Source organism: Carassius auratus, chromosome 7 (genome assembly GCF_003368295.1).
Source record: "Carassius auratus strain Wakin chromosome 7, ASM336829v1, whole genome shotgun sequence".
NCBI lineage: Eukaryota > Metazoa > Chordata > Actinopteri > Cypriniformes > Cyprinidae > Carassius > Carassius auratus.
In genome coordinates this window covers 3,908,834-3,932,890 of record NC_039249.1, presented here as the reverse complement: position 1 = coordinate 3,932,890, position 24,057 = coordinate 3,908,834, and the positions used below count along the sequence as shown (strand labels likewise).

Here is a 24,057-nt window from a genome sequence, read left to right as displayed (position 1 = left end):
GCATTTAAAAAAAATATTTTGGTTATAATAAAGGAAACTTAGTTGTTCATTTTAAGAGACCCAAGAGTCTTATTTTCTCTTGCATAATTAATATTGCACTTTAATTTAGCAAAAACACATTTTATGCAATTACTCGATTAATTGATGGAATTTTTGGCAGAATACTCGATTACTAAAATATCCGATAGCTACAGCCCTACATTGTGTTTACTGTGTATATTTATTATGTGTATATACAAATACACACACACATGGTGTATCTTTTGAAAGTGTTTACATTTATATATTCATATTCTTAAGCCATGGCATATGAAGAATCAGTGATGTTTGCTGTCCTAGCAATATTTTGGCATGCTTTTGACTAAGGGCTTTGTTCAAATGTAAGTAGAGGTCATTGATGTATTGCCCTGGCGTTTAGTTTTTACTCAAGTTCTTATCTTATCGACTCACTCTCACTTTACTGTGTCATGTCTATTCTGCCAATTCCCTGTAGTGATAAAGAAAGAGAGTCATGTGAAAGAAACGGTTCTGCTTTATTATTTCTGCAGCGATGCCCTAGTAGAGCCACCTGCTGTCATATCTGGCAACCTTTTGTTAGCGAGGATTGTGGCAGACGCAGGAGACAGACACGGATGTCACTGAGGCTTTGTGCTCGTCCAAAGACTTTCAGAAAGTTTAAAGTTAAAGTCTTATGCTTTAATGATGTTTTTCTCCTTAACCTGATTTCCCTATTTAGACATGAATGCAACTCTGTGAAATGCAGAGAATTGACCTTTTCTTGCACTTAAATGAGCGTGAGAGCGAAGGGTAGCCTGTTTCCTTTGTGATAGTTTAACTCGGACACTTTCCAGCCATTTATGTTTAGCTCAAGTCATTTATTAACCATTACAGGAATATTCTGGGTTCAATACAAGTTTAAGCTCTTTCAGTGTTTTTTTTTCCTTGTTTCCTTAAAAAAAAAAAAAGTTACTCTACATGGTGCCAAATTTAAGATAATGTATTATTTGAGCTGTAAAATTATCAGCATCTATATGATAATTAGCAAAAAGCTGTATTTGAGCTGCAAAATTAACCTTTTTTTAACGGTTGGTCATTTTTGTGGGATTTAAAAGCGGATATTTGACGATTATATTTTTGTCTAAGCTTGTACATAAATTCCTCGGTTAAAACTGGAAATGGCAAGATTAACTTTTCTGTTATTGATATCGATTATCGATTTTTATCTCTTTCAAGTTTTGTTGCCGGAGCATGCAAAGTCTTGGAAACTGGGCCTATTAGTATAATGCAGTGAGTAGAAAGTGTTGCACAGGTTGAGTTCCCACAGTTTCCAGAGATGTAGGTTTCAGATAGTAGAGGCTGCTGTCCGTAATGTGGCTGGGTGAAATATAGTAGGACACCTTAGATTTCTTCTGTTCTTTGTACTCTACTGTTCAACAAAACTGATAGAGAGCTCCTTCTATTCCCCTTTTGTCTCGGAAAGGTTAGTCATTTAAGCGCATGACTTCTTTTTTTCTGGCAGTGTAAGGTATTCTGTTTTCCCCCAAGCATGTCTATCAACAGAATCAACAAAGACATGTTGTTATAAAGCTTAGGAATGCATTTGAATGTGTTGCCAGTGGGTCCCAGGAGCTCCTAGATTTATTCACTCTGAAACATGAATGAAACGACCGCGGCTTTGTTGTCCCAGAAGTCCGTCGATCTTTTATAGTCTTGTCCCGACAAGTAGTCGCTGAGTTTTTGGTTGTTTCCTTTCATGGAAGTCAACGTGATGAGCTTATTTGTTGATCAGATAAGCTCGGCGGTCTATAGGATTGCTGACGCTAGTGTGCGCTTTTCTTTGTCTGTGACTGTAGGTGAGCATGGCTGTTTTAGGAAACTTGAACGCTGTCGAATTTTGCTTTGCCAGCATGTGTTTTAGCATAAGGGTGAGAGCGGAGACTTTGAACAGAGAGGGGTATAGATGTTTCCAGTTGTGGGACGTCAGCACGCCGGTGCTTTGACGAGGCCGCAGAAGCCTCGCAAACATCGCAGTCCCCCATGAACGGCCGGAGACATGCTGAGGACGAAAACAAATCAATCCTCTGGGAAATTAAAGCGCCATGTTCACACCTGCTGAGCCTGTTATACTCAGACATCAGGGCATTTCTTCCTGACACATCTTCAGAGCCCCTGCTACTGCCTAGTCAATGCTTTTGGGTGCAAGGTTTGGTGTTTCTGGTTTACAGTTGTTGTTATATAGGTAGCACTTTATTTTACAGTCCTTTTCCACAGGTGTATATTATGTAATTGTTATAGTAACTGGGTAATACCAATGTACTAACACTGAACTTACCCTAAATTTTATATCATCCAATATTTTCTTAGTTAAGTACAAGTAGTGAGTAAGACAAATTGTATGTGTGTGTGTGTGTGTGTGTGTGTGTGTGTGTGTGTATATATATATATATATATATATATATATATATATATATATATATATATATATTAGGGCTGGGCGATATAGCCTAAAAATAAAATCTCCGATTTTAGTTTTTTTTTAATTCGATTTCTGATTTTTTTTTTTTCAGATTTTCCCCCCTACTTAAGGAAAGCAATAAGTACAAACAGCAGACAACTTAAAGCAAATTTTGCTTTTATTTAATCAAAAGTATCCCTTACCAGTTCCAAACAACAGATGATTTTATTCCTTTCTTGGGAACAAACTTCCACCTCTCACCGGTAGCCATGTTGTCGCTTGCTGTTTCGTGTGTGCTATGATGTTGTTGTCGCTTGCCATACTGCCATGTGAAACTAACGCTACGGAAGCTCCGGGGAGCCAAAAATGCACCATTACACAAAAACTATATATATATATTAGAACAAATTATTATTTTGTATGATGGGGGTTCAGAAATATATTGGGGAAACTATTGGTGCTTTGAGTTCATCAGAGTCTATCAGGGTTAAAATCAGAGTCTTTTGCTCATTATGTAATGTAAGGTCTCATTTGTTTGTGAATCAGTTTAAAAGAGTCATTTGTACATGAATCAGATTGCTCTGCTTTATGCAAGGCAATTGAAAAAAACTGTTTTCTTAACACTATTATAAGTTACACAGCCTTTTTCCTATAACATTCAATTTGGACTGAAAGCTTGGGTTAAAAATATGACTACTTTTCATTATTTTGGGGTTTATTTTGTATTTTGATGTGCATTCTTAAAATTCTTGGCCTAGAGACATTTGGCAGAAGGATATACTGCGAAAAAATTTCAATCAGAAATCGCTAGTAAATTTCACAAATAATTATAAAGTAACAAATTGAATTAAATCTGACATTTTCTTGTGAAATGAGCCTCCAAAGTCATTTTTACATTACTTCTAAAAACTAATAGTTTTTCCCTTTAATGAAATTAAGATTTTATTTGTCAGTCAAAAAAAATTCACAATCCTTGAAGTCCCATCAGCTTGACATTTTCTGCTTGAATGTGTTTTATCCCGTGTCTTGCTTTTAGGCGAGGTACAGTAAGCACCTGTTCTACACATCTTTGTCCGCGGCTATCACTTAACGTGGCAGCGCAGAGGACCAGCGCCACACCATTGCTCTCCAAACTTGGTTGAATAGAGCAAACATTGTCTTGTCTACTTTATTCAGCCGCTGCCGAGCGCCCCTCCCTCCACACTCCCTCATAATCTACCCGGCCGAACTAATCCTCCTGGCCTGGAGCAGACGGCCTGACTCAGTGAGTGCTGGAACAGGACACCTGTCTGGTACAGGGATCAATCTCTGTGATTCAGACCTGCCTAAGCCTGCCGCTCGTCCCACATTGTTATTCCCATCCTCCATGCATCAGCCACGTGTGGCACCTACTAAACTCGCATCGCCGCTGCTGCTGAGCAAGCAAGCTGGTGAAGTGGGTCACTACCTGATTGCCATCAAGTGGAAATACAGAATAAGACACTAATCTAGAACATCTGATTCCGCTGGTGCTTCACATGACCAAGTGGAAAGACTAGGATTTCGCTTGATAGGTTTAGCTCACTGGTGTTGTTCGTTAGCTTGGTCATTAGGTCATGAATCAGTATCCAGATTTATCGTGCACTATTTATACCGGATACCTCAATCCTGTTTGAGCCTTAGGGACCGCCCTTCTGCTCGGCACCTACTGGACTCTATTGGGAATCATGTTTTTTTTTTTTTGTTTGTTTATTAGTTAGGTATGCACAGATATTAAAAAAAATAGAAATATTTTATGCTGATAAACTGTTAATTATTTTATAAATTTATGGTTTATGATAACCAGTAAATGTCTGATTAAGTTCTTTCTTATACTTTCTTGTAAAATTAATATATCTTTTTAATTGTCTTTAGTAATGTTTAACTTTTTTAGCGTTCCTTTTATTTTAAATGACATATTTTAATGTTATACTGGTGGTGGTGGTGTTATTTACAAAGACTGTTTTATCTATTATATATAATCTGCAAAATATAGATACAAATATAGATAATTTTATTTATAGATGTTATTTATTGATATCAATTTCTGAAAATTTGGTATATCTTTGTATGTGACCAAGTCGTCATTATTATTATTCTTTTTATTTATTCTTCTTCTTCTTCTTCTTAAATATAGAACTAAAAATTATTATTATTATAAAATATACTGATTTATCAATTTTATCTAATCAGTATTTTATGGAATCAATGAAGCTTTTCTCATTTAAAAAAAAAAAATGTTTGTATTTTGTTTTGAAATCTTTTTATAAATTCAAATTATATAAAAAAAAAATTATTGATTGATTGATTTAAATAAAATGTTATTGGATCAAATAAAACTACTGGGGCATTAATGGATGAATTAGTTTGAAAACTTGTTTGAACTTGTTGAATTCAGGACCGTTCCATTCCAGTTCTAACCCCGGCTTTATTTCCTAACTTAGAAAACAGCTCCTCACTCCTTCGTAGAACTCTATTTGCATATATGCTAATCAATCGATTTCTTATTGGTCAAATATGCCCATGGTTTAGACTGTAATAGGAACAGGCTCGCTTGAAAAAGTGTGTGACTTACTGAATGTTACGTCCACATCTGCTAGTGTTTCAGGGAATGACCAGCTCAATAGAAGATGGATATAGCTGAAGTTTATTTAGAGAGTAATCACTGTGGGCCACTGAGTCTTTTCCACATCATCCGGTCCAACTTTTCCGTCAAGCAAGTTTACGCTTTTTATTTGGTGTTACTGGAAATAGATGCTAGTGAAATATTAGCACAAGAAAGTTGAACTCAGTAAACCTAATATCGCTTTTGAATTGTTTAAATGAGTTATGCGCTATAGTATGTGAAGATGAATTTGACTGATCACTGTTCTGAATGCAGTTCTATTAGGGTGAGTGTAATAGGGTGTAGTCTGGCCTCTTTTGGTTTGTTCCTCCAGGAGAGTAAGACCCTCCAGTCCCCCAGCGTCTGGGTCGGAGCCCTGCTCTCTCACTGACAAGACCACTGGATGGGGTTTCATGTTTTTGTGTTGTGCCCCTTCAATAAGACAACTAGCCTTACAGCAGAGCCCCCGTTTTTGATGTAGTATGTCAAGGTGATATTGCTAGTTCTTCAGCTTTTCATTTTGTTGACATTACTGCTAAATTCTCAATTATCATCTCATTGATCAAATGATCAATTTCCAAAATAATAATTATGATAATAATAAATAATGGCAATTATCTGTAAACTATTTATATTTATTATTATTATTATAATTATTAAATTTATTAGAAATGTAATTATTGATATTATTGTAATTTAAATATACATTTTATATATTAAATATATAGTCTGCATGTTTTCAATTAATATTACAATTCTAAAATAATGATTAGTGATAAATAAGGATATGTCAAAGTTTTATTATTTAGTATTTGCAGTTTAAACACAGTTCTGTAAGTATATTGTTTTATCTATTAATTGCGAAAAAGTAAAGAAAAAAAATTTACTGTCCAAAATAATGATAATGATCGGCAAAATTGTATAATTATTTGGTATTTATAATAATAATTCATAATTGTATTATATATATATATATATATATATATATATATATATGTATGTATTTATTATTATTATTATTATTATTATTATAATTATAAATACCAAATAATTATACAATTTTGCCTTTTTTGTTTTAGATGCACATTCAAACCTGTACAGTGGAAGGAGCATTTTGCATAAGCCAATCCTATTGTGGGGTGAATGGTATTCGTACACCAGATATTTAATGTCTTGTGTTTAAAACAAGTCACAGATTATAACTAGCAGAGGCAGCAAAGACAATTCACCAAATAACAAATCAGTCCTAGAAGCTCTGGCTCGGGGATTAAAAAAGCCGTCACTGCAGGATGGCCTGTACTTCCAGCACCTTTGGCCTCCATAGAGCCGGGTCTCCGGTGCCATATCCTCCACCATGCCATCCGAAACACTGCAGGACCTCAAACGCCCACGAGTGCGCTGAGCCCTGTATAACGAGGCGAAAAGACACCCACCAGCCTTTCCAGATTCAGACCGCAGACCTGTGACGGGAATACGCTTTCAAAAGACTTACTTATTCCTGTCATTCAGATGCTGTCCTTAATTTATGTCTACATCGCTGTTCGGCTGCGGCCCCGCTTTGAGGCCTGTTTTATTACACATACAGCACTTTGTGTGTGATTTTAAAAGTTCACAACGTTTGTCTGGATGAGGACTCTGTTATTAGCGCTAGTCGCTCTCTCCGTGAGTCAATCTTAGTGAATACTATTCATGAAAAGGCCCTCAGAGCGAGGCAGAAACAGCCGCTGTTTTGCAAGGCCCCTGAACACTTCATGTATTTAGGTCTAGAAATCTGGAAATTGTTAGGCAGTGTTATGGTAGACTGTTACCTAGCCAACTGTCTGATTTGTAATAACTGTTCAGCCCTCCATCTGCAAGCTGGGATTGAGGACAGTAAATGTGTAGGGTTCTGGCTTATTAAAACGCTTTTATGGGGCTTATTATGTGCGAGCAGACAGGTCTGAGGTGCTCTCATATTGTCAGGTAAAACGGCTGTTGCTGGTTTCGCCAGATTTGAGCGGTAGGCTAATAAGGATGTTAGGGAAAATGTCAGCAGTGTTTTCAGCGGCTTTTGACCAGACGGTTTCTCCTACTAAAGTCGAATCGATTTTAGTTTCAAGTCGTTTGTGTGTTTATTTGTTTGTTTGTCCAGCTTCGGCTGCACTCACATCTGATTGGAATAACCATAATTGCACATTTTGATAAGTTAAAAACGTTCTCAACTTAACTTAAGTAAATTAGATATTTTGAAAATCACTGTGGTCCGAACAACATTGAACCCCATTGATTTTCATTGTATGGAGACAATTATTTTTAATATCTGCTTTTGTGTTCCACGGACATGCCAAGATGACACTGATGAGTAAAGTATAATAGAAGTTAATATTTTGGGCAAATAAATTTTTGTCTCAACCTTAAATTTGTGAAAAAAAAAAAGAAAATCTACTATTTACCAATGCTTTTTTTTTTTTTGGCTTTTATCTTCACCAGGGCTGTATTTCTTTGACCAAAAAAATACAGTCAAAAAAGTAATATTGTGAAATAGTATTTTAATTTAAAATAAAGGTTTTCTATTGTAATGTATTTTTGGTTAGTTAACTACTTTAGTGAACAGTAAGAAAAATCCTGATTAATCTTAATGTTAATTTCAACAATTAGTCATGCATTATTTAAATCAAAAGTTGTGCTTGTTAACATTGTGAATTAGCATGAACTAACAATGAATAACTGTATTTTCATGAACTAACATTTAACAAAGATTAATAGATACAGTTATGTATTGTTAATTGTTTGTTCATGTTGATTAATACATGAACTAACATTAACTAATGGAACCTTATTCCAAAGTGTTACCGTATTTTGAAAAAGTAATTTATTCCTGTGATGCAGAGCTGATTATTCAGCATCATTTCTCCAGTCTTCAGTGTCACATGATCCTTCAGAAATCATTCTAATATGCTGATTTGCTGCTCAAGAATCATTTCTTATTATATATTATTTTACTTAATATATTTTGTGTAAACCATGTTCTTTTTTTCTTTTTTTTAAAGGATTCTTTAATTATTTGATAACGTTCAAAAGAACAGCATTTATTTGAAATCAAAGTATTTTCTATCACCGTAAATGTCTTTACTGTCACTTTTGGTGAATTTAATACATCCTTGCTTTATAAAAATATTGATCTTACTGACCCCAGACTTTTGAAAGGTGGTCTACAAGCTTCACTTTTGCAGTATTTTCAGCCCTGGCAGTAAAGCAGCTCTCTGATCCTGCAGTGTGAGACTGATGGATCTTGTTTTGATCAAGTCCAAGCATGTTGTGGGTGAAGTTTGCCACCTGATATGATAGTGAAACTCTATCTTGTGTCAGTCTGGGCATGATAGCATTGGTGCACTGCTCAGCTGAAGCCCTGAGCTCTGAACATTCGGATCTGGATTTGTTTCTACTATTGAAGATACATTAGATCTGTCATAATTTCTAGCGCTAACTCGAATGCGTATTCTTATTCAATCTTGATGATCAAGACAGCAGGGTTTTTTTGTTGTTGTTGCATTGTGTGGGTTTTAATAAGCAGAATTAATATGAATATGCATTATTTTATATGCACGTGTGGATTTGTAAATATAGACCATATTTTCTATTAAATTCTGCTGAATGAATAGAAATTAATTTAATTAATTAAAACGCTTGTCATCTATTGTTCTACTTCCATTAATGGTTTATCTAGCTACACACTGGGCTAACGTTTTGAATGGAACCCTATCTCACTCCCTCAAGTACCAACCATGGCTACATTGATGCACAAACACATTTGAAGTTCAACGAGGTTATGCACGCAAAGCACTGGCTGTCCATTTACATGCATAATGAGATGCATCTCAGAAGGCTAGCTTGAGTATAACTTGGGTTTATGCTAAATCCTAAATCTCAAAGTCTGCACATACACACTGCACATACACACACCTCTGATGTTCTCCAGAAAGGAACATAATTTCATCATCCCCAAATTTTCATCACTGTCGCATTTAAGACTTCATGTGACCTTGAGCTATTAGATTGTGACATAATCGAGAAATATTCTTATGTTTCTATTGTTCTCCATCCCATTGGAGGACCAAAAGAATATTTAAGGGTGGATGTTACACGTTCTTCTTCTTCTGCGCATTATCTGCCGCCGTCCTCGTGCACGCTCTGGCTCTAATGGAGAGCGAGAGGGAACACTCTGTGCCGGTGCGTGCAACCTGTTTTCTTTGACATGCTGCTTTATGGCAGTGATGAAAAGACCTCAGATGAACTTGGAGAGTTTCCTGAATTAATAAGGAAAGAGGGGATGAGGTGACGATGTTGACTAAAAATAAAAAAGCCTGAGGCATCCTTTCTGTGCCTCGACTGTCAGTGCCATGATGGGGAATGCAGGGACTGGCCGGGACGGCTCTCTGAGGGGCTCTTCTGTGAGAACTGGCCTAATCTAACAGGGCTTGGCATTTTCCCTCCACCACTGATACGGAGCAATTCATTAAAAGAGTGGTCCAGCCAAAAATGACTATTCCACATGTCAGTGAAACTGACTGACAGTGAAATAAATTTTCAGAGAAATTATTATTATTATTATTATTATTATTTTTATATGAGATTGTTAGGCAGAATGATCAAGTTGCTATGTTCGGTTGAGTTATTCACTTAAAATCTGTAAATAATATAATGCAAAAATTGTGTGGGGAAAAAAAAGTTATGGTGTTGAATATTGATATACAATTTGCTTTTATTTGACTTTTTTTTTTTCATACAATCATTGTGTATTTTTTATTTTATATATTTTTGAGTTTTTGCTGAATGCACCAAGTTGTCACTGTTTGTTTGTTTTATTTATTTATTTATTTGAATGCACCATTTAGTATTTTGCTTAAAACATACAGTAATTTTTTATGACCTATATTAATGTTTTGGTGTTTATTTATTTATTTATTTTAATACACTATTCTTTGACCTTTTATTTTTAGTATTTTGCTTATTTCAAAATTTCTGCGACCTATATGAATTTTTTGGTCTTATTTATTTATTTATTTATTTATTTATTTGAATGGACTTTTTTTAAATTTATTTTTATATTATTTTATTTTCTTATTCTCTTCCTTTCAGTGAATACACTAATCTTTGACTTTCGTTTCATTTTGTTTATGTATTTATTTATTTATTATTTTACTTTATTTTGCTGAATGCACCAACATGTCTATTGGGGTCTGTTGTCTGTTGTACCTTGACAGATATGAGTTTGAGCAAACCGTGACATAATTTTCATTTTTGTCTAAACTAATGTAATGTCATACGTGAAGAACTGATATGAATGAGCAAGTTAGACAAATGTTATGCTTGAAAGATAAAAAAAAAAAAAGTGAAAAATGCAGCCTGTGTGTCTTCAGCATAATGCAACAGAACAATGTAGATTATGGTTTGGCTGGACAGCAAGATGTTCTGGGTTAGACAGATGTCTGCGTTTCTGTGGTGAGCGCAGTGTGGATGGCTTCAGCAGAGCTCACCAAAAAAAGCTTTTAATTACAATACAGTGGTTGCAATAAAAAGGTGTGAATCTTTGATCCGTTGTTATGTCCGCATTAGTATTCGTCCTTGTGGAAATTCAATTACAACCTCAATGTGTAGTACAAGCATTTAGAGGTGCTTTTTGTTTCGATACAAGTACATACATGTTAAGTAAATCTGAACAGGAATGCTTCCAACACTTGTTGCGTTTTTGGCCATTTACTTTTAGTTTTACTTTTCATGACTGCACTGTATTTGTTTCAGTATTTTTTAATTTAAATTCATAATATTTTGGCAGATGCAACAACTTTGCAAGCTGGATTTATTTCTTAAATGATTGTTCTTTCTTTTATTTCTTTTTGTTTTGGAATGTTCTGAAAATATTTATTTGTATCAGTTTAGTCATATTTTCCAGTTCTCCTGTGATTGTGTACGAAGCTCCATGTGTTGTTGACATGGAAAATTGCACAGCTGGCTATTTCCACAACTGCAAATCAACTTTGTTGACCAGCATGGTAGAAATCACTGCAGCTCGCTCAACATCCCTGCAGCTGGATGCAAAGAAACTATGGGAATGAACTCTCTGCTCCTCAGGTTCAGATCAAAACCACGCTGAAACTGCATGTTTTTCAGAAGATTAATGTTTCTGTGGAATCCTACGACAATAGTGTGTAGGTATATCAGTAGATGTTGATTGGTTTTAACATTCTTTTCTCTGAAATTTCATTTTTGCACCCAACTTAAAATATGTCTGATCTATGAAAAGATTTTTCTCCAGCTGTTAAATAGGGAAGCTACAGTATGTGCGGTTTTCTAGCTTGTTTCCTGAGGGTCCAGGTGCTCATATTTGATCAGTTGTTGTGTATGAGAGCAGACCGTAATCTGATAGTTGATCAGCTCCCGGATGGAGAAAGAATATCCTAGATTTCCTTAGTCAGGTGTTCATTGTCATTCAGCTGTAGTAGTAAATGAGGGCTATGCAGAATCTACATGCGCCCAGAGTCACAGTATAGAAGAGATTTATTATACTACAAAAGATTTCAGTTTCAAATAAATGCTGTTCTTTTAAACTGTCTATACATCAGAGAATCCTGAAAACCTTTTATTGTTGTTGTTTCCACTAAAATGTGAAGCAGGACAACTGTTTTCAGTGATTTCTAAAGGATCGTGTGACACTGAAGACCTGAGCAGTTATGCTGAAAATTCAGCTTTGACCACAGGAATAAATTACATTTTAAAATATATTGAAATAGAAAGCAGTTTCACAACATTACTGTTTTTATGGTATTTTTATGGTAAGTTAAATGCAGTTGTGTTAAGCATAAAGAGACTTCTTTTAACAGCAGTACAGACTGTCAGTGTATAATAAAAATGAGCCCTTTTATATTCTGTGTTCTTTGTTTTTCTGATAAAATAGGGATTTGTGTCATTACGGGGGAAAAAAAGCTGGTTTAATCGAACTGTTTTCACACAGTCTTTATGTACAGTAGCGTGGTGTACTGGTAAAGAGCTAGGTTAGCAACTGAAAGCTGTAGGCTCGAGTATCAGAAAGAGCCCCTCCAGTGCCCTTGAGAAAACAACATGTGCTATTTAAAATAAATGTGAATTATCTTTTAATAACGTGCATCAGAAAAGCATCAACTATCCTACTTGAGCAATGATTTCAGAGCCTAAACGTGATGTTAAAGAAGGGATAGTAAACTTCCCTGACAAAGGCTCTCAGTCAAGGGTGTCTGGCTCTGGTGTGTTTTTCTTCTGTGTTTAGACTAAGTGAGATTCCAGCAGGGTGGCCTTGTGTCCTTCACTGAAGACGGGATATCTCAGTCAGCCAAAATTAGCTGGGTTGTCTTCATTTATGACCTGACGAAAGCTAAAACAGTTCTTTGCGGTAACTCCAAGCAAAACGGATGGATTCAGGCCTCGGTTTTCTGCATGTTTTGTAAGTTTTAAAGACACAGTTCATCCTAAAAAAATATGAATTCTGTAATCATTTACTCATCCTCAAGTTGTCGGTAGCCATATAGTATTTTTTCCCGTACTATAGTAGTCAGTTCTGTAGAATATCTTCTTTTGTGTTCAACAGAAAATAAAGAAACCAAAATAGGTTTGAAACAACACAAGGGTGAGTCAATAATGACAGATTTTAGGATGAACTATCCCTTTAACTTAAATATTTGAAGCTGAACCTGTGACTCTCTTGTCAAGAATTTGCTCTTTGAACACTGCTTGTGATCAGGAATAAATAAGCCGTTTTTATTTACAAGTGTCCTCCAGAGTGACTGTTGCACGTACAGCTTCAACTTGTTTCTGCATCCAGCTTTTCTTCTCCCCTTGGCCTTGCTCGACCCCGCTGTAAGGTTACCCGTGTTCCTGTGTTCCCAGAGACCCTCCCTGAAACCTGTCAGACCTTAGGCGCTGCGGGAAGGCCAGCACTTCTCTGAGATATGCCAGTGGTCTCCTCGTGGCTGTTTGGACAGCGAGTTCCCTTCCTTCCAGACTGTAGGATGAGCGCGTAAGGAGAGATCGGGCAGCTGAGTTTCTCTGTTCTAAATGTAGGCCATTCTTGTGCTAAAGCTGGTGTTTTTCTTGCTGGTGCTTTGACCTGAATCAGTTTTTCCTCTCCCCTGTTACAATGCGCTCTTATTTAGAATGATAGCAGAGGACTCTGGTCGAATTATACGTAGTCTCGGTCGGATGGAAAATGCGGACTGGATTTGTTTGTACGGAGGAGCTTGGTTTCACACTTAACACATGTACTGTATATGTCATATGAGAATGAGGGCAAAAAAAGAGCTGACCGCAGGAAAACTCAGGGTTTATGAGTGTATGCAAGCTGACAAATGCACTTTTTTTTTTATTCAGGGCAATAGTTGCAACAATAATATATATATATATATATATATATAATTATTATTATTATTTTTTTTTCATTTGCATTTAATAGACACTGTATTGGATTTAGTTGGAAGAGTGGCAATATTTCCTTCCAAAGTTATTCTTTATTAACATATATGTTGGATTATTTTTCTCTGTTTAAATTTATTTGGAAGGTTAGCAGTATTTTAATAAAATTTTTCAGTAGCATTTATCAACTTTAGATTATTTATTTTTACTATTTATTTTAGATTTTTTGGAATGCTTTTCTCAAAAAGTGATTTTCTGTGGCATTTATGATGGATCCCCCCTTTTGTTTGGTTGTTTAAGTTTATTTTAGTTAAACTTTTAGTTAAAAGTTTTGTTTATTTGGAGGTTTAAGACATATTTCCCTCATTATTCTTCATGGTCATTTGTTTTATATATATATTTTTTATTTTTTTTATTTTTTATTTTTATTTATTTTTTATTTGCACCTTAAAATACAAAATGACAAAAATAATAATAACAAAACATAAAATATATGAACAAAAATAATTTAATGATGTGCAGGAAGAGGGGAAAAAAACCCAACTGGGCTTATTTAGCGCCTCCACCTATAGAATAAGTATAAATACAATAAAATCTAAACAAAAAACATAAAATAAAAACTTTATACTACATAAAAGTAACAACAAACTAGTGAGATACATATATCAATAACACACACACAAAACACACATGCACATACTGTACATGTATACATACACATAACGTCAACAAATATTAATGACGATTACAGTAATGAAAAAAAAGATCATAAAAGATTATGATCATAAGATTAAAATGGAATAATATCTATATTAAAAATTTAGAACAGCAGTTAAATGGGCTTTTAAATATCTTTTAGAACATTTTAATGAGGAGGAGTTTATTGCTAAGTGGGAAAAACTGTTCCATAATTTGATACCCCTAAATCTGATAGCAAATTGACCTCTGCACGTAAGAAACTTTGGAAGATGCAGATCTAAGGATTGACGAGTTGAATAAGAGGGTTGCAGTGTGTGTTGGATTGTTTTATTTTATTTTATTTTATTTTTTATATTAATATGACTTAGTTTGAACAGATTCTTTATTGCTTCTATTAAAATCTGGTGACTGTTTGCATTGTCGTCTATAATACATATGGTATGATTCCAATGCAAAACACTTTAATATAATTAATCAAATTGAACAGTTAAGTCTATTGCAAATGAAGTATAAATTTGTCACATTACTAATTAATAATTAATGCGTGTGTGTGTGTTTGTGTATTTGTGTGTATATATAGATATATAACTGTATATATAATTTTTACTGAGACTTTCTGCATTTCTGCAATGTAAATTTTGAGTTGTAGTCTAGTCTTTCTCAGCAGCCCAATGCGTTTAATGGTGATGAGGTCATAGGTTTTGAAAGTTTAAGTAGTTTTTTGGCAGAAGGAAGTGCACACGTAAAGGAATCGTTTGACTGTGATGGTGTCATGGTGATGTATGTGTCTGTACTTGTTTGTGAACTGTACAGCATTGTATCCTTGGGGCTGTTTGCAGTAACCTTTATCAGTCAAGCTTGAAAGACACTACGGAGGTCGAGAGGAAATAGACGTGTTATCACATGACCTGCTTGGGTTTCAGCCAGGCTTTTAACCTCACAGCTGGGTCAGGAAATTAACCAGCTTTATTTAAGCCTGCGTTTAACTTCCTGAATGTTGTAGACTAGTTAAAAATGCATCTTGCAAGGAGGATCTGAAAGCAATATGGAAAGCATATAGGTCACCTTCTGTTTATCATTTAGTTTCTTTTATTCATTTTCACAGTTCATTTTTATTTGCCCCCCCCCCCCCCCACACACACACACACACAAAAAACTGCCATAGCTCAATCAACTGGAAATTATATATATATATAGTTTAATTATTATTCATATTCATTACACCTGCTTTTTTTATTGTGATATTATTTCTTATACAGTATGATTAATGCTACTCACATTTTTTTTTTGGCAAAATTTTATGTTGTCCAAAATCTTTGTTTAATTTATATATGTATGTGTGATTTTATACACACACACACACACACACACACGTATCTTACAATTTAAAATATTTATATATATTTAAAATATTATTAATTCAATTTTTTTTTAAGTTCAGATAGTATTTGTTATGAAGTATCTTCAGTTTTACATATAATTAAAAAAAAGCATTGCTTTATATATTTTTTAAAAATTATAGAAATATTTATGTATTTATGTTTTTTGGTATTATTAAAAAATTATTGCAGAATTCAGTCATTGTAAACAAATATTTAGAATGCAAAATTTCAGTTATTTCTTTTTTGTGGTTTAAAATTCAATCGCTTATAATCTATAATACCAACAAAAGTGAATCATAAAAACCTTCTGATATTAAAGAAGACTGTGTAAAAGTTTAATCTCTAGTGGTGTAAGGCCCAATCCCAATTCTACCCCTTAGCTCTTCCCCTTTCCCCTATCCCTCCGTTTCGCACATTCACGTGAAGGGGTAGGGGTGTCTTGATTCTCTTTTGGTTGGAGGGGAAGGGGTAAGGGGAAGGGCCAGATAGCCCTTCAAACGAAGATTTTTCAGGACCACACTTCAAACGAAGGGGTGTGAATTATCTCTGAAACATGGCTGCTACAGCGAACAAAAAGACACATAAATGTAAGCTTTTTGGCATAAATAAAGATTTTAACGAAAAGTAATCATTTGTTTTATGTTACATTCAATTGTGAGTTCATATTAATGGTCATGTTACTCAAAGAAATGTTTGCAAAAAATTGCTAATATTTGCTAGCATCATATCATTACAGACTGCATGATAGTGCCACAGCATACGTCTGATCAGGGCGATAACTGCCGTAGACATTGATGGGGGCTAATCCCCCCAATAATTAGAAATCGCTAAACCATTTACTCAAATATTGCCTGAGAAAGAGAGAGAGAACCTTTAATTAACGATAATTAAAGGCTCTAATGCACATCAGTATATGTGTGTATTGTAAGAGCTAGATGACGTATGATGATCATGATAAAGGCATAGTAGTGGTGTCCCAATCCTTAGGGGAATATTTTCTCTGACACACTGTTTCAACTGACAAGGGGAAGGGGTAGGCAGAGGGGAAGGGGTATAAAATAGAAATGGGATTGGGCCTAAGTCTTTTTTGATTGTGTTTTTAATTTAGTGGGGTATTTTTGAAACAGCCCCAGAAATGGATTCACATCAGCATTTCCCTTCCTGTGTTTTCCCTCCAGTTTGTCCAAAGGGGTGCGGACAGCGGGCGTGCACGGGTTCGGGCGAGTGCTGCCACCCGCAGTGCCTGGGTAGCTGCACTGTGCCCGACAGCGACAGGGCCTGTGCCGCCTGCCTGCACTACTATCACGAGGGCCGCTGCGTGGAGGACTGTCCACTCGGCACGTACAAGTTTGAGGGCTGGCGCTGCATCACCAAGGACTTCTGCTCCAAGGTCCACCTGCCTGATTACGACCGCTTCGTCATCCACGGAGGAGAGTGTATGTCCGACTGCCCACCCGGCTTCACGCGTGATGAGAACCGCAGGTACCAACTTGAAAGTGTGATTGAGGAATGGTTGTAATTCTAGTGAAAATAAAACCGGTTCACCTTTGTTGGTTTGGTGGTGATCTTCATTTTGTCCCTGTGTGTCTAGCAGCATGTTCTGCACTGCCTGTGACGGCCTGTGTGACAAGATCTGTGATGAAAAGGTCATTGACTCGGTGGACGCGGCTCAGTCCCTCAAGGGCTGCACCGTTATCAAAGGCAACCTGCATATCAACATCCGCCGCGGCAGTGAGTACCTCCATCAGCACCGGAGCGCTTGCTGTATACACCTGCTCGCTGACACGCTCTCTTTTCCTCCGTCTCTCTAGCTAACATAGCCTCGGAGCTGGAGAACTTCCTGGGACTCATCAAGACAGTGACGGGATACATTAAGATACGTTCATCACATGCCCTGAGCTCGCTCTCGTTCCTCAAGAGCCTCAGATACATCCATGGAGAGGAACTATGGGATGAGTAAGATTTGAGTTTGACACATTCCAACAGTTTATCTATCCCCGTTCAACACAAAACTGCTCAAAAAGACACGAATCCCAGCCAGTCAGATGATTTATGATGTTTAATGGATAGTTATGAGGGTAGGATTGCGAACCAATGAGATTTTGTGGTGGGCGGGTTATGATAATAATTATAATACATTATTATATTTTTGCATATGTAATTATATTATTAAATTTATTTTATATTATATAACAAATATAAATATAATGTAATCAAAATAATTATTATTATATTTTGTAATGTTATTGTTATATTATTTTCATATAACAGTAATACAATTAATTATTATGTTATATAATAACAATAATGTTGCTAATAATAATAATAATAATAATTACATATGACAAAGATATTGTTATAGAATGTTTTTTACATTAACCTTTTATTTAGTTCCTCAATGCAAGTTGTAGTTGTTATTATTATTATTATTATTGTATACCAGTAATGTTATTGATATATATATATATATATATATATATATATATATATATATATATATATATATATATATATATATAATTTATTTATTTATTTATTATTATTATTTTTTTTTACATTTTATTTAATTTTTAAATGTAGTTCCTCAGTGCACTTTATTATTTATTTAAATTCTTCTTATTATATTATCTTATTACATGGGGTTTTTTTTTTTTCGGTCCCATCACATGCCTGTTGTTGGTTATAACGGTGAAATTATGTACAGAATTAACGTTAAACTGTTCCTTAAGCAGAATGGGTCCTGTGCGTCATAGAAGAAATGTGTAATTTAATTCAGTCCCTGTTTGTTTACCGTTATCCCATTTTCAAGACAGATCAAAACAGCCCTCTCTGTGCCATGTTGTTACGAAAGACTAAATTGAGCTCTGGGAGCGCTTTTGGAGACAAATATAAACAAACCAGACCTCCATCCACATATTCAACATTTAGAAGTCTGTTCCATTAACATTCCCTTAAACGTGCATCGACAAACAAACGTCAGTCCTCTAATATACACGTCTGATAGATACACAATTAGAGCATGTGTATTAGACTGCTTCACAGCGTCTTTAAACCAGTAAATGTGAGTGTGTGTGTGTGTGTGTGTGTGTGTGTGTGTGTGTAAAGTGACTCGACATGTGTCAGACTAAAGCTTTCAGGTTTGCTGTAGGGTTAAAAGTAACATTTGCTCTTAATGCATGTGAAGTGCTTACATTCCGAAGGCAGCTTTTACTGAAGCTGTTTATCTTTTATGATCATTTACGTCAGTGCTTGTGAATCATCAGCGTTTATGTCAAGTCATGGCCTCAAACGTACTGCAGCTTCATATACACTGAGTTCAGGCATTTGTGAAAGTGACGGTTGCGCTGTACATCTGAATTTACTGCAGTGTGTACAAAACCATACCAGTGGTAAATATAGAGAGGAAGGTGTGCATTGATTAATGACTCACAATTTGTGAATATATGTTTTCATCTCTTGCCACAGTAGTCGCTTGTAATAGGTGGACTGTATGTATATACATACCGATTAAAAAGAGGGTTTCCACGATCATGGAAAAAATAAAAAATATCACACACATATACATACATATTGAACTTAAAGCAAATTGTAGAATTTTAAATCATTTTAGAGCACATCTGTAAATGTAATATACATTTCATTTTTATATTTTCTTATATGCTTATTTTCTCATATCTTATATTTTCTTGCGTAAGTTTTAGTAGTTTTGTTTTTGTCTTTTTTATTATACTAGTTTTTTTTATTTCTATGTAGTTTTTGTTAATTTTATTAATTTGTTTTGCTACAAATTAAACAACGAAAATAAGAAATTGTTTTATATCAAGTAATGATTTTTTTGCTTTTGGTTGACTATAATAACCCTGCTTACTGTTGCATCTCTGTCAGATGCTAATATGCCTCCAGTTGCAGTAATATTTGGAGGAATAAGTAGTGTAGCAGTGATTAGTGAACATTAGTTTAGTGGATTCGAACCTGCATTTAAATGCATTTGACACTCCCAAAACTCAGCAGTGTGCATATTGTATTGTTTTTGTCACTCATTCATTGTAATTGTTATTTTATCTTCAGCATGTATGCCTTTGCTGCCTTGGATAACCAGCATCTCCAGCTTTTGTGGGACTGGTCCCAGCACAATCTCACCATTAATGCTGGAAAACTGTATTTCCGCTTGAACCCCAAACTCTGCATGTCCGAGATCCACAAAATGTGGGAGAAAACGGGAATTAAGGAGAAGTTTTTGGAAGGAGATTTCCGCAACAATGGAGACCGTGCAAGCTGTAAATATGATTTTTTCTCATTTTAAACGATTATAAATGAGTATAGATGGTATGTCAATCTAAAATGTTTCATGTTTATGTTTGTAAATGTTTTTCTTAGGTGGGAGTGAAATCCTAAAGTTCATATCGAATACCACGAGTAGTAATAGAATCAAGCTGACGTGGGATGGTTTTCGACCAGCCAACTCCAGAGACCTTGTCAGTTTTATTGTATACTACAAAGAAGCGTAAGTGTTTTTTTCATATGTTAGCTGTTTTTTTTTTTTTTACCGCTTTTCTCAATACCATTAAGATGTTCACACAGCTTTGTAAATAGCCTTCACTTTCTCTCGTAGGCCTTTCCAGAACCTGACTGAGTTTGATGGTCAGGACGGTTGTGGATCTGACAGCTGGAACATGGTTGACGTGGATTTACAGGAAGACAAAACCCAAAACCCGAGTGTTACGCTCACCATGCTGAAGCCCTGGACTCAGTATGCTATCTTTGTTAAAGCTGTAACATTAGTCGTGGAGGACAGGGACAGGGACAAGGACAGACAGCGTCTTGGGGCGAAGAGTGAAGTGGTATACATATGGACTAAACCATCAGGTAAGGAACTAGATTCAGGTCAGCTATGAATTTAATTGAAGGCAATGAAGACGTTTCCTAATTAGTACACTTATTCAGTTTTTCTTTAAAATATCAATATATATATATATATATATATATATATATATATATATATATATATATATATATATATATATATATGTATATATATATGTATATATGTATATATATATGTATATATATATATATATATGTATATATATATATATATATATGTAAAGATGATTTACCTGAAAGGAAAGTTGCATAATATATATATATAAAAAAAAAAAAATCCAAATCATTTTTTTTTTCTTCTTTTTTTTAATACTCAGGATGGTATATGTTTGCTCTGACATTTTATTTGAAATAACATTTATTGACATTATTTGACATTTTGGCATGATTTAATTTGAATACAGTATTTAGATTAATTAAAACATTTTGGAAATACACGTGGATGTTTATTTTGTTGCTCTTTTTTTATACTTTAAATTACAAATATGTGAATGGATTATTACTATAAAAGACGTATGTTTACATATATCTCAGCCTGTTTCTCTGTTTTAAATTTCCAGTTCAGTAAAATAAAAAAGTATTAATACTTTTAATAAGCATATTACTTTATTAAGCATATTCAATTGATCAAAAGTGACAGTAAAAAGACATTTACAAAAATATAGATTTCAACGAAATGTTGTTCTTTTTGTTGTTCTTTCTGTTTATCAGAGAATCCTGAAAAAATAAATATCACAACGCAAGTTTTCACAAAAATATTACGCACCACAACGGTTTTGTTGTTGTTGTTTTTGCATTTTAAATGATACAAAAATGTATTTTGATCATCATGTTAGAATGATTTCTGAAGGATCATGTGACATTGAAGACTGGAGTAATGATGCTGAAAATTCAGCTTTGCATCACAGGAATAAATTACTTTTTAAATATTATATTTAAATACTGTATTATTTAAATATTTCACAATTTTACTGTCATTACTACAGCTGTGGCCAAATAATCTTAAGCAAAATCTAACCATCACCATTATTTTGAATGCTAGTGTGCACATATCATGTAATTTTTATTTTCAAGTATTTTAATATTTTTAGTTGCTGATTAAGAAGAGGATTTTTAGCAGTGTGGGGTTGATTCTAGACAAGTATCTCAGTGGTTGTGGACTCATGACTTTCCATGGGTTTCTCCAAGAGGATTTACTCTGTAGTAAACATTTAACTTGCTAAATGAAGAACTTTTTATTTTTATTTTTTTCAGCACCCTCAATGCCAGTAGACATTCGTGCATACTCTAATTCTTCATCAAAGCTGGTGGTGCGGTGGTCTCCACCTGTGTCCCCCAACGGAAACACCACCTACTACCTGCTCCGCTGGAAGCAGCAGAGCGAGGACCGTGAGCTCTACCAGCACAACTACTGCTCTAAAGGTCTCAAACTGAGCACCATTTTCCCAACAGAAATTCAAACTTTTGACTATGAAACAGTTAAACATATTATTATGGACATCTGAAGTATCCAGTGTCTAAAGATTTGCCATAATAAAATAATGTGCATCCTATTCAAGCCATTCAACTCTGTCTGTATATTATTAGTGCTGCTCTGAAAGCCTCCTATAACTCATACTTTAATATAATTCGCTCACTCTCCTGCTTTTCTGTGGTGCTTTCAAAATTTATATTTTGAGCAAATTGAAACAATACCAGATTGTGTCACTACAGGAGAAATGTAACTATGTTTATGTTGTTTCTTTAAAGAACTGAAGATCCCAATCAGGATTTCAGCCACGGGTTTGACAGAAATCGAGGAGACCAAACCCACCAATCCTGAAGCAGGGGGGCGGGACAAAGGTCCCTGTTGTCCATGCCCTAAAACAGAGCAGGATCTGAAGCGAATCGAGGAAGACATCTACTACCGCAAAGCTTTTGAGAACTTCCTCCACAATGCCATATTCACCCCCAGGTAAACTTAAGAGTTTGACCAGGAATATGATTATTACTCCCTCCAAGAACAACAAGAAATTGTCCGTTTTTACATCTCTTTTGTTTCCTGTTCCTGTTTCCGCCACAGAATAAAAAAGGTAACTGGGAGACTTTTTTTCATGCAGTTGTGAGTTTACATCTCACAATTGTATTTTTTCTAAGAATTGCGAGATGTAAGCTCTTAATTCAGACTATTTTTTTCCCTCACAATTCCAAATTTGTCTCACAATTATGTATTTATTTATTTTCTTTCCCAATTCTTAGTTTAAATCTCATCATTCTGAGAAACAGTCAGAATTGTGGGATAAAAAGTTGCAATTAACATTATTTTTTACATTTTATTCAGTGCTGGAAACAGGCTTCCATATTTATTTGATCAAAAATACAGTAGAAACATTAGAAAAAATGTTATAAAACATCACACTTGATAGGAATTAAAATAATTTATCATAATCAACTATGTATTTTTATTTGGTAATAAATAATTATTTTATTTTTTATTTCTCATTTTGATTTAATAAAACATTATTGCCATTATTGCTAATTTTTAAAAATACATTTCAATGCACTATTATTGAGTTTGCGTTCATATTATTGATAAAAAAAAAAAAAAGAGTATCGGCATTTATTTATTATAACAGTATTTATTACTGGACATAAAAGACTACTTTTATGTTACTATAAATTGTACAGAAAAGGGCTCAGTAAAGAGTCTTCTTTTGTATTTCACAGAAAAATCACAGCCCGCAGGTTTGGAATGATATAAGCATTACAACTCTTACTTAATTGGCAACAACTCTTACTGAATGTCAGAGTTGAAGCCTCGTAGAACATGTGACCTCATTCCCATCCAGATTTTGATGCATCAGCTAGTACAGAACATGCATTAAACTTCAAATTAAAACATTTAATAGTCAATAAATCCATGTTAACCTTTCATGATCTCAGAGATGAAGATTGCAAGGGACTCTTGATGTCTTTGGATGTTAGTATTTGTAATGGCTCTTCTGTTTCTTGTCTGAGAGGTTGTTTTGGAAAATTTTCAGCGTTCCCTCAGTAATTGTGCTGCTAATCGTGTGGTACGAGCTCTTGAGTCTGGATCTAAATAGCACGAGGAGACCAAGCAAAGCTTATGTAAATGACTACGTAAGCCACATTTTCTCTCTGATCTCACATTATTGTAAGTGTTCTGTTCTAAAATGAGGAGCGATATCTGTATCCTATTACTATCCATCATCAGGTGGGGTGGTGCATGTGTCCCGCAGGGAGCGCCAAAATCGCTGTATAGCGGGCTTGTATTGAAATCAATGCATCTGTGAATTCAAGTTTCAGGACATCAAAACGGCATCAATTCTCCACCTTGGCTTGCGTTATTTGGGACTAGATTATCCTGCTCTGTCTGGTTTATTTTTTATTTTTATTTTTCTTTCCTCTGCGTGTTTGTCATTGCTTGGCTGACGACGAAAGCAGCGGGGCCAGAACTATGTCAGGCAGCTGAGATGTATGTCTGTACCCGGGCCAGCACAACCTGTTTTTACTGAAAACCGAGATATTGAGGGAAGTGCCTCGAGTTCCCTCGAAGTTCAGGATTTGGAGAGGGGGAGAGGAAGGGGGGACGA

At 34.9% G+C, this 24,057-nt stretch overlaps 1 protein-coding gene across 3 annotated transcripts in view; it reads left to right on the top strand.

The window, feature by feature from the left end:
- LOC113105560 (insulin-like growth factor 1 receptor) overlaps positions 1-24,057 on the top strand; it is a 70,868-nt gene that overhangs the window by 32,505 nt on the left and 14,306 nt on the right. For 2 of the 3 annotated variants that reach the window (XM_026266693.1, XM_026266695.1), the window contains exons 3-10: positions 16,759-17,062; positions 17,172-17,311; positions 17,392-17,536; positions 19,649-19,857; positions 19,958-20,084; positions 20,193-20,446; positions 21,719-21,886; positions 22,214-22,418. In XM_026266693.1, coding sequence (XP_026122478.1) covers positions 16,759-17,062; positions 17,172-17,311; positions 17,392-17,536; positions 19,649-19,857; positions 19,958-20,084; positions 20,193-20,446; positions 21,719-21,886; positions 22,214-22,418 — 1,552 coding nt within the window. The remainder of the gene's footprint in view (positions 1-16,758; positions 17,063-17,171; positions 17,312-17,391; positions 17,537-19,648; positions 19,858-19,957; positions 20,085-20,192; positions 20,447-21,718; positions 21,887-22,213; positions 22,419-24,057) is intronic. The other variant, XM_026266694.1, reaches the window with a different exon arrangement.